This window comes from Neltuma alba, unplaced genomic scaffold (genome assembly GCF_004799145.2).
Source record: "Neltuma alba isolate B1F8T4 unplaced genomic scaffold, ASM479914v2 tig00012000_pilon, whole genome shotgun sequence".
Lineage (NCBI taxonomy): Eukaryota > Viridiplantae > Streptophyta > Magnoliopsida > Fabales > Fabaceae > Neltuma > Neltuma alba.
In genome coordinates, this window is record NW_021636573.1 from 643,255 (window position 1) to 654,847 (window position 11,593).

Consider the following 11,593-nt stretch of genomic DNA (forward strand, 5'->3'; position numbering starts at 1 on the left):
CCTTATATTTAAGATCAAAATTAACTCAACAATTAAATCTTATATTAAAGATCGGAGGAGTATTATGCATTGGCTTCGTTCTGATATTGTTACTAGAGGGAGATTAATGATTTGCAAACAATTTTTTGATACATTGAATTGTACACCATTTACCTTAGCATATGGCTTATGCCAAACTAATATGTATTTTCATTTGGTCCTCATTAACCTAATTCTTGAAAAACATTAGAATTTAAAAAAGTAATTTATTTTCGCTTTGTAAAGTTTTCCTACAGACAAGCATTACCATTTAAAACATCGACAATCACTTACTGCAGCTCATATCACATCAATACAATTAAAATGTGATATAGTTATTTATAATAAAATAAGTGTGTGGATATATATTGGATGAAAACTATGGTATATTGATCAATATCACCTTTGTTTTTTTTACTATATATGACTTTTTATTATTATGAATGATTATTTCTTTTTACTTTAAGTATATATCATTTAAAATGATTAGTTTATTTATGGCCAAAAAATTATTCACATTTTTTCATTTCTTCTTAATTTTCATTTCTTCAAAAAAATTTTGTGCTCATTTATTTGCTATCTTTATTGATATGCTTAATAAAATCTTAAAAAGACTAATAGAAAAAGGTGGAAATAACTTATTAACAGCATGAGTCACTGCCAATAAAAAAAAGTGATGTGAATTTAATTTCGGTCTTTAATATAAAATCATATTGACTAATTTGAAGATATTAAAAAAATTATTATATTTATTATTTTTTTCAAATAATTTGACTCATCTATAAATTTTATAAATTGATATATAATATAATAATATATATAAATATTTTAGAGAGATCATATAATATTTATTATGATTAATAATTTAATAGTTTTTAAAATTAATTAACTAAATTTTATATTAAAAACTTGAGGAAATATTATATTACAGTATATATGAAATTGTTAACTCACAAATTTGTTGGCCAAAAAAAGCTCACACACAAATTGGTCGGGGGGGAAAAATCCCCGATTCCAAAAGGCTCGTGGCGAACCTGTATGACGCATACAGACCATTGTTTTTATGGGTTAAACAACGCAGGCCATTATCGTCTACCAAAATCACCTTGGAAGCAATTGGTGAACATCTCCTCTCGCCACTTCTCACTTGGAGATTGGTCAGCGTCTCTCTCCTCCCCTTTGTTCCATGTTTAGCACTTCCCGTTTGTCTTGCTCCATTCTGCATTTCTTCAAATTTTCATCTTCTGCTTATTAGCCGTTTGATATATATATATGTATATGTATATATTAGAGAAAGTGCATATGTTCCAAACTTCCTAGGTTAAAGGGTTCATTAGTAGTCATAGTTCGAAAGTTAACTATTTAAGCTTTCGAGATGTTGGGGAATCACTCAATTCAAGTGTTTTGCCAATATATTATCTTTTAGATGTGGCAAAGTTCAGATCTTGTAGTGTAATTATGATTTTTTTCTCCAGAAATATGCTTGAACTACGACCTTGTAGTTGATGCTTTTGAGCTATCTAGGTTTACTAAATTCTGTGGTTTCAGGAATGAATTGTGTTCCGAATAGTGTCTCTGATGGCACTGTGCTGCTCAGTAAAGGGATGACTATAACACCACGAGAATCATTCATAGTTTCCTTAAATCAAAAGCCCAACATATCGTCAGGTCTTAGTTTTCTCAATTCCTTGCAGGTATGTTGCGTCATTGTTGATTATAGATTCGAGTGGAGGATATTTGTGAAGCTGTTAATTGAAGTTTAATTTATATGGCCCAATTTAGAGTTGGTCTGAAACAAAAATTAGTCACTCTGCTTCCTTTCTTTGTTTACATTTTATGCTTGATTTATGTAGTGGGAGGCTGAAATGAAATGCTTTGGTTAATCTTGTCAAGAGAACTGTTCAATTCTTGAAACTTCATATATGTATAGAGATGACAGTTATAATCTTATATTTCTTTTTTTTTTTTTTTTGGGTTCCCTTGTGCAGTATACTTGCTGCAAGATTAGTGTTCCTATAAATATTAGAGCTCCACCACATAATTTTTGTCAACATGCAACCATCAGAAATGAAATTCCTCAAAATGCTGATTTTCCTCGGAAATATTCAAGAAAGGAGAAAAAACCTTTTCCAACACCCATTGTTGAGCTGCGGCGAGCAGCTAGGGAGAGGGTAAAGAAGATAAAAGATGAACCAAAAAGGAGAGCATTGCCACCCCCAAAGAATGGGTTGCTGGTGAAGAGCCTGATCCCAACTGCTTACAATGTATATAATGCAAGGATCACTTTGATTAACAATCTGAAGAAGCTTCTTAAAGTGGTGCCCGTGCATGCTTGTGGGTAATTAAATTACTCAACATCTTCTAGCAGACTTTTGGCTGAAGTAGATTTGGCTTATGCAAAATTTGGGAAAATTCATTTGCATGTGCTTTTACTGTGATTCAGCGTGGTATGGATTACCATTGTTGTTTCTGTCTTTTTGGTCGGTTAATTTCTTCATGCAGCTTAAGTGGTTTCCTTGGCTGTTATAAATGATGCTTAACTTGTAACATTTCTTTACCACAATAGCTTTTAGTGGTTCACCATTCTGTTGTTATTATAGCTCTGATCTAAGTTATTGCCACCAGCAATTTGCCATTTCCCTTCGTGAGTTGATAGGTATTTATCTTTCTCTTTTCAGAAAGTAAATGGTTGAATCATTAGATATTATGGTGATGTCATGACCTTGGATGGTATGGTTCATCAGTAGGTTAATGAAAAGTTCCCCTTCCTGCCTCCTTAGTCATTAGCAAACATGTTCACTGCTTGAAACCTTTAATGGTATTCATAAACATGCTGCCACGGCAGCGGATGATTCTCTGAAGTTGACAGGTTCTAAAAGCAGTAGTCTGCCCTCGATGCCTGTAGGAACTCAAATAGCTTGTCGCTTCACATAGTCAGGATAAACTTAGATGTTTTCTTTTTATCCTCTATGTGCATTTTCAGCTGTAGACAAGAATATAGAGGGCAGAAAATATTTCATTTCAGTTGTCAATGAATACAATTAACATATGTCAAGGTTTTTCGTGCTATCTTGTTACGTTTCTAATTTTTGTTGAATCCATGTTCAATACCCCTTCTTCTTTCCTTCACATATAAATTTCATATTATTTCCTTGATCTGTGCATTTAGTTGACACTGTTGACATTGATGTTCTAGTGCAGGTGGTGCACTGAAATCCATGTAGGACCTGTTGGACATCCTTTCAAGTCATGTAAAGGCTCGCAAGCTAATCTCCGCAATAGTCTTCATGAATGGACAAATGCATTTATTGAAGACATATTAGTGCCGATTGAAGCCTATCACCTGTATGATCGTCTTGGAAAACGTATTCCTCATGAAGAGAGATTCTCTATCCCCCGAATTCCTGCAGTAGTTGAACTTTGCATTCAAGCTGGTGTTGAAATTCCCGAGTATCCCACCAAGAGAAGAAGAAAGCCTGTAATCCGCATAGGGAGGAAAGAATTCGTTGATGCTGATGAAAGTGAACTACCAGATAGAGTCCCAGAGGAGCCTGTGAAACCATTACTAACTGAAATTCCTGATTCAGAAGTAGTTGCTCCATCTAGCAAAGAAGAGGCAGTCCACCTTGCTGAGGAAACTCTCGAAGCATGGGAACAGATGAGGAAAGGAGCCAAGAGACTAATGCGAATGTACCCTGTGAGGGTTTGCGGATATTGCCCAGAAATTCATGTTGGTCCATCAGGGCACAAGGCACAGAACTGTGGAGCTCATAAACACCAACAACGCAATGGACAGCACGGGTGGCAGGCTGCAGTGCTGGATGACTTGATACCTCCAAGATATGTTTGGCATGTCCCTGATGTGAATGGACCACCATTGCAACGAGAGCTTCGTGATTTCTATGGGCAAGCTCCGGCTGTTGTGGAAATATGCATTCAGGCTGGTGCTGCTTTACCTGAGCAGTACAAACCAACCATGAGGCTGGATGTGGGGATCCCATCAAATTTAAAAGAGGCCGAAATGGTAGTTTGAGATGAATTCCTCCTCTAAAAAACAAGAGGGTATGGGTTGTGAAGTGTATGCACTATATAGGATGTTAATGGAATGCAATGAGAATTGTTGCTGAAACGGAGAATACTTCTCTTGGTTTGTGCTGGCTGAGGGTTTTTTGGTGGTTAAGGCAGGATATGGTGCGATATGCTAGCCTCTGAATACCATAGCAGGAGATTAAAGAAAATGTTGAAAGTCTGGTTACTGGAACAAAGAATATGATTTAATATTTTCTGTAACCTCTTCTTGACCATGAGATGAAAATTGCAATTTTTGAATCATTTTGTTAGGCTAGGGAAAAATTATTGATGTCAAGTGTCACTTAACCTCCAAAAGCTTAGAGAAATAGTGACGCCATGATAGTAATGAAAATACTCTTGTGACTAAGTTCAGTTGTTCAGTGAAGAGGGAAGAGAACGTCTCCTTTAAACATCAAGTCTGTGACAATGAAAAATGGCTTGGATTTTTTACGTGTTTATGGGAATCAAATAACTGCTTGATTTCCGTATGAATCAAAGCATCACTAGAAGGAAATATTTTTTGCTGAATATGCTACGTACCCTTTTAGCAGCTTTTATATATGTGCGTGGTGCCCTGTAGACGCTCTCATTCATGGTAAGCAAGGCATTTTTATTATTTTGGGGGTAAATCCATCATTGCCAAGAACAAAGGAATTGAGGAATAGGCTATGCCTTTCATGACTCTAGCATATTTTGCATCCTTCTTTATAGTGGTGAAAATGATAAAAAGGCTTATCGCGGATAGAATGGGGTACGGTCCATAGGTCATAGCCAGTGACTAGAGTTGAAGAATGTGTCTTAAATATGCAGTAGCATGGGATTTTCAAGTCTTGGAACAATATCAAAGCAAGCGTCCAACTTTTGATTTTGCAGGAGGAGGATACTCCCAGAGTCCCGTGATAGTTATTTCTTGTTGAAATACCATTGCGCTCAAAAAAGAATCGCAGAACTTGTGCCAATTGGACGTTTGGAAATAAACACGATCACATTCAACGAGTTCATTAAAGAAAATCAAAACAAATATCTTAAGTATGATCACAGGGCCTGTAAATTTAAATCTTTCAACGGTTGGGTCCACATGTACGAGAACTTGTATTACAGCAAATTCTGCTTGCTGCTCTCTGGCATCTCCATCACCACAGGCACAACATTTACAGAAGAAAGTACAGTCCAATGCATAACGTGACAATAAGCACATTTTTGCCGGGTAAAACAAGATGGGAATATGGCTCAGTATCTTAAAAGCAAGGCAGTAAAACTGAAACACCAAACGTACAGCAAATTACAGGGCATATTAACTAAATGCAACGTCACAGCATCTATTTGTAAGAATGGCAGAGTGGCCTTGAAGCGAAGCTTGGAGCAGAAAATGAAGATTTATAGCCTTTCGGCTAGATATTCTGCTAAAGAACCAATCGGCTTAGTAGAATCAACACTTCCAACTCCTTTGTTCTTTATCTTAATACGAGCCAGGTAATCGACTGCAATCCATGGGAAACTCAGCATCACTTTATTTCCATGATCAACAGATTTGTCTCCAAGATCAAGGGACTTCTTAACCCATTCAGGATGATATGTGACCTGATACCAGGCTGATGCCTTCTGCTCATATAATAAATGTTTTTCTTCATCACTTAATTCTTCCATATTTGAATTCAATTGCTCAAAATTTTGCCTAAATTCTTTCTCAGAGTACTGTAGGCATGCTTGAGCCTTTCTTTAAGATCACCTTGCTTTCTGCTGCTGTATTTGGGCATGGACCAGATCTGTCCAGTTACAATTTCTTCTTCTCTTTCCACTTTGTACTGATTAAGCAGTCCATTTAGCTGACCATCATAAGAGCACTTCTGATCCCATGCATCGTTAATAAACTCAGCAGCCCCGGGAACCTCAAGACTAGCATCATAAGGTATATCGCCAGTTACATGCTTCAAACTAGTGCTATCCAAGTCTTCATCATAAGTATCTCTAATTCGCCTGTAAAGTCTACCAAGGATTTTCTTGGATTTATAAGACTGGTGTGGCTGCTTCCCCATAAAATCAGGGTATAGTTTTGGCTTCAAGTGAGAAGGCATGGTGACAATCTTTCCAGTTTTTGGAAAGTCAACAGCCGTGGCTGCCAACTCAGCCAAGGTTATGCACTTCTCATCCAATGCGCCATAGTCACTAAGATCAGCATGTACTACATGTGCATTGCAGATTGTCCCCAAATTCTCATTTGCCATATTTCTCACATAAAATTCTACTATGTCCTGCAGCATGTAAGATGACAACATTTAGAACTCCCAAGGAATGATTGATGCATTTTCAGAATGCAAATAATGTATCTTCAACATGAAAGATCAAATTAAAATAAGCTAGTCCAAGATAAGTTCAACGATAATGTACAGTGAATGCATAGAGAATTGCAAGAGAACACACTTGCTAAACACCTTTAACAATTTCAAGATAAGTCTTGAACTTCAACTTCGAAGGTACAAAACAGACTATTACAAGTTATTTCTGCCTTTAATTTTTTTTTCCTTTTTATACCCTTTATGCATTTCATCAATGACCTAAAAGAACTTTGATGTGAAAGTTTGAATGTGGTATAAATAAAATGATGGCAATGCTACTGCACCATTAAAAACTCCCGTTAATAGCTATAGACAGAAGATGCGGGATTGTGGGCATCACTTTATATGCAATTTTTTTTTCTTCCAAATTTCATGTTTCGACACAATTTAAAATATTGTGTGACAATTCAGATCACAAGAAACATACCCTCAATATTTACTATGATCACTTTAGGTAAGTCCTTAACCTGTGCATGACGCTTAATTATTGATTAAAAAATGACAGTCTAACATAATATACGAAAGATATTAAACAGTCTTATTTTGAGTTTTGTCCATGGAAAACATGCAACTATGTAACATTAGGGAGAAAGATGAATGAAAGAACACATACTCGAGTAGTAACTTGACGTGCCAGAAGTTTGCTTTCTTGAGATATATAATCCATAGGCGTCCAACTCCTCTTACGGGGTGGAATAAGATTCTCATCCCATGTAACAAAATAGAGGTCCCCATCAAGGTCACTTCCAGAAGCTTCGTTTGTATGGGGTCTATCACCCTTTTGAGGAAAAACAAGGCAATCATGTAAGTGATGTAAACCAGGAGCATCAACTGCTTCCAAAATTCTTACGTCTCCAGGGTGAAGACAAGGATTTTTAGCTATAACCACCAAACCTTTAACTACTTGTAGATTCTTTGTCTCTTTGAATCTTGAGCCATGTTTTGCAAAACAATTTTCAAGAGAAGGGGTAGAGACTCGAATGAAGCACTGTCCTTGTTCAAGCACACCCTCCTCATCTAACACGCCCATTAACCATCGCCCAGATGAAACAAAGATCCTGGCCTTTTCTCTAAGGCCCCAAAGCTGTGCAGCACGTACGGATGTTAATATGCCTCTAAGATGAGGTTCCAATTCAGGGCTAAAACCAACACTCAACATTATTGCCGCAGCATTTCCATGCTCAGCACAAGACTTCGTAAGAACATCAAAAGCCACATCTGCATCCACAAGCATTTTGTTTAACTTCGAAACCATAGCCTCCTGCATGTTCCAAAATACTTCATCGGGCACATTCAGTGCTGAAAGCAATGTCACGATTTGCCTATTAAGGAAACCAGGTTGAAACCTAGTCCAAGAGCAGATCTCCAAAGTGGTGTGGGTGGATTCAAATTTGTTCATACTTGGTCTTAATAAAAGTTGGACCCCATCCTCTCTAGCTGGCCAACAGGCTACAACCCCTTTAAAACCAGCATATCTGATCTGGTATGCAGAGGGCACATCATCCAATTTCAATTTCTCAGCTACTGCTCTTGCAAGATCAGGTCTAATAATACCGATTCCATCAGAGAAATCATAATTATTCCTCTTGATATCAGGTATTGAATCATGTGCTGCAACCTCCACAGTTGCATATGTAGATGAGAAGCACTGTCCCATCCTCGCAGCACATTTTGCAACATTCTTGTGATTAAACCTCCCCATCCAATCTCTTATGCGATCGCAAGTTATGCTCTTTTCTTCTGCAAAAAACCATGCAGAACGGTCCCGTAGTTGATTGGATGAGAAGGCCAAAAATGAATATTTTCGGCCACACAAGTGAAAACCCTTTTCCAAAATTGTCTTCACCCTTCTATATATATTAGTCTTTTGCGGGAAGGGGTTTGAGGTGATCTCCTTCACTATTGGAGGAACATAGTAGTTTAGACCAGATGCATTGATTGTCTGCATGCCTTCATCCATAAATGTGACTCTCAAGAACCGATCTGCAACTTCTTTGAATTTCCTGAGAACCCTATTGGACATTTCAACTTCAGGTGGCAGGCAATATGCTTTGGTTGGAGTGATGATGAGTCTATGAACCTCTGCAATATCATCTGACTGTTTAGAGATTTGGTAAAGCTTTGGATTTCTAAGCAACCACTCTTGCACCATTTTAAGCCTCTTGGCTGCATCAAATATGGGGCGCTTGTAAGAATACAAGTGCTTGAGTGCAGCCACATTGACCTCCTTAGGCTGTTTTCTCAACAGCTCAAAAAAACCATCCGACAACCTGTGTTGATTGAATATGCCTTTGTGCAAAATTGCATTAATCAAAAACATAATGTCAAAGGTGATGCCTTTCTGGAAATGAATACTGAAGAAATGATCTGACAAGGGCACCCCATAAAACGGTTCATTCATTATTCTAATAGGCCGATTAAGTGAAATCTCCTGGACTCTTTGGCCTTTTAGATACTCCATGGTCTTCAGCAATTTCATACGATACCTTACTGGCATAGAAATTCTGTAAAAACTACACCGGCCAAGGGCCTTACTAGGAGTAAAATCTGTGGTTCTGATCCACGGATCATCATCATCTAGCAAAACATGTGTAGCTGACTCTTCAATGTCATCATCTGCAGTTCTGTACCAAACCAATGGTGACGAAGCCAGCTGTAATAAGATAACTAAAGATGCAGATGACGTATCATCATATCTCTTGATTTCATGTATATCTCTGACCAAGAATCCCACCTGAAAGTTGCACTTGATCACTGCTTTTTTCTCCATACCTTTAAAAGAGAAAACAACATCTTTGTTGAAACATATTTTGCATGTGGCATCAAATGGATCTACCAGAAAGTTGACCCCTTTATCAGGTCCTCTCCAGGCAACATAGAAGTTCTCTGGGTCAACCAAACTCCCGATTTCAACACGTACATCAGATAACTTAAAAGGAGTTGTGGTTCTCCTCCTTAGGTTTAAGAAGTATGGATTTTCAGGTCCCAAGCTAACCTTTAAATTTTGATTCTGCCAAAATAGATCACAGCGGCCAGCAGCATTGTATGCCTCAGTTACATATTCAGGTAATCCAAAATGCACAAATGCATGAGGTACCACCTTCTTATAGTCATCTGTTCTTTCAATATTTGTTGTTTCAGTGATCGTGAAATCTGGATAAGACTCTGGAGGGGTCGAAGAAGTTTTCAGCCGACACCTATCTACAAGTCCAATTTTCTCTTCCAAGTATGACACAAGATCTTTTGCTTTGATCTGACCATCAAATCCACCAATGCTAACTTGAGTAACTATACTTTCTTTTTCTCTACCTTCTAGCTCCATTTTTGGGGTAGTCTGCAGAACATATATCGCGCATTTTTGTCAGTTAAATTAGTATTTGAAGTTGCCGCCCACAACAAATAGCAGGGAAGAAAGGGGGCGTGCGAAGCTATATTTCTAATAAGCTTGTTTACTAAAAGTAACATTCTTGCAGTCCCAATTATTAGACTATTGAAAAAACGCATAAACAAGATTTCTGAATGCGTGATGGAGAAGCAAGATGATGTTTTTACGCACGTAATTTATAAAGAAGTAATCAATACACAATCCACCAAATATAGTAAGATCGACAACAACTATTAGACAGTGAAAGAGATATGGACAAGCACATCCACCAAAAAGATAAATAAATAAATAAGTAAATCAATTAAATTTTCTACAAACTTTTTGCTCTAAAAATTTTTTTTATACACAACGTTTTCTCAAATAACAATTTAACGCTTCCAGTTCTGCAGACTGATTTTCCATGGCACAGTTATTAAAGTGAACAAGGAAACATGTTCGGAGAGAATCATGACGTATTGCAAATCGAAACGCCCTCCTTTCTTTCCTCACTCCAAAACATAAGCTTATAATAACCAAACTAGTCAATAATAGCAACTGAAGGCCAACATTTGAGAACAATTTTCTACGTTTGTTAAGCACAGAGACTTGACTTGATTTTAATAAGGAACAACATCAAGGGTATATTCATACGTTCATATAGGTTCCCCTAAAGGTCCCAAACCAAAGGATATATGAGCACTTATAAAATCTGGAAGCAATATCTTTATTACCTACTCCACTTACTCCTCCCACAAGGCCGGAAAAAAAGATGGAAAAAAGTCCATGAAAACAGAAGAAAAATATTTTTACCACCATAGTATGAGGTGCAAAGGTAATGGCAATACACTCGATCCTGGCGAAAGCTATTAATTTAAGCGCACAGTCTCCGCACTTTCCTCGGATGCAAGCTGATTTCCAACCTGCATACATTGATCGAAGTATACAAATCACATCTTACAGCACGCAAGAATCTCGAATTCGACCGATCATCGGTAACAAAACTAAGACTCAACCAAACAAAAGCCAAAACAAAAGACACCATCCTATGCAAGTCAAGCCATACTCACAGCTAGAGTTAGAGACCCCAAAATTTATAAATTACACACGCCAGATAACATCGCAGAACCAATCCTCCAACACCCATTGATAAGAATTTTAGTTGAAAAGCACGATGGATTCACATTGTGCAAGAAAATGAGAAGAGAAAAAGAGAAACCAACCTTCGGATTCAGTTACCAGCTAACACGAAATTGGGGAGCGCGAAGGAAGTGCCAGTCTAAGTAGTGGTAGTAAGCGAAGGATTTAACGATGGGGCTAGTGCCTATTCACTAAACTTCCCCACTAAGTTCACGGAAAGTATTGCGTCTGTTAGTTTACTATCTGTGATGCTCTGCTCCGCTTGCGTTTTTCCGCTTTGCAATGCTCAGTACGATACAAAACGTTAGGTGTGTGAGTGTGAGCCTACTCTTTTCCCTTTTTCAATATTCCTTTCTTCTCGAGGAAGGGGTTGAAGGACCCAGCGAGAGAAAGCATCAACATCCAATCATAAGTTCATAACCCGGGACCCATCATCACATTAGATCTGCCTTTTTTCTTTTTTTTTTTTCCAGCTTAAATTCTTTAGTCCTTTAATTTCCGTATCCAAAACTAGCCGTGGACAGAAACAAAATCATGACTTTAAAATACTTTTATAATATATAAAAAGTTAAAATATATATTTAGTCATTTAATTTTATATAATATTTTAATTTAGTCATTTAATTTTAAAAAATATACTTTTAATCTTTTAATCGTAAATTTTTAA

General features: G+C 37.2%; 2 protein-coding genes across 3 annotated transcripts; one reads left to right on the forward strand and one right to left on the reverse strand.

The window, feature by feature from the left end:
• Positions 1-1,069: 1,069 nt before the first annotated feature.
• Positions 1,070-4,505, forward strand: LOC114720793 (APO protein 2, chloroplastic). Of its 2 annotated transcripts, none has more exons than XM_028906493.1 (4): positions 1,070-1,175; positions 1,567-1,712; positions 2,007-2,356; positions 3,220-4,505. In XM_028906493.1, the coding sequence occupies exons 2-4, from the start codon at positions 1,569-1,571 to the stop codon at positions 4,049-4,051; spliced, it is 1,326 nt and encodes a 441-aa protein (XP_028762326.1). In that variant the 5' UTR covers positions 1,070-1,175; positions 1,567-1,568; the 3' UTR covers positions 4,052-4,505. The 2 variants fall into 2 exon arrangements, with proteins under 2 accessions (XP_028762326.1, XP_028762328.1); XM_028906495.1 differs by having other exon boundaries at positions 1,105-1,137.
• A 609-nt stretch (positions 4,506-5,114) lies between these two features.
• Positions 5,115-11,209, reverse strand: LOC114720811 (RNA-dependent RNA polymerase 6-like). The gene is given in 5 exon segments (XM_028906530.1): positions 5,115-5,777; positions 5,780-6,341; positions 7,039-9,759; positions 10,600-10,709; positions 11,010-11,209. Coding segments are annotated over 4 exon segments (3,600 nt in total). The 5' UTR covers positions 10,606-10,709; positions 11,010-11,209; the 3' UTR covers positions 5,115-5,466.
• Between the last annotated feature and the right edge of the window lie 384 nt (positions 11,210-11,593).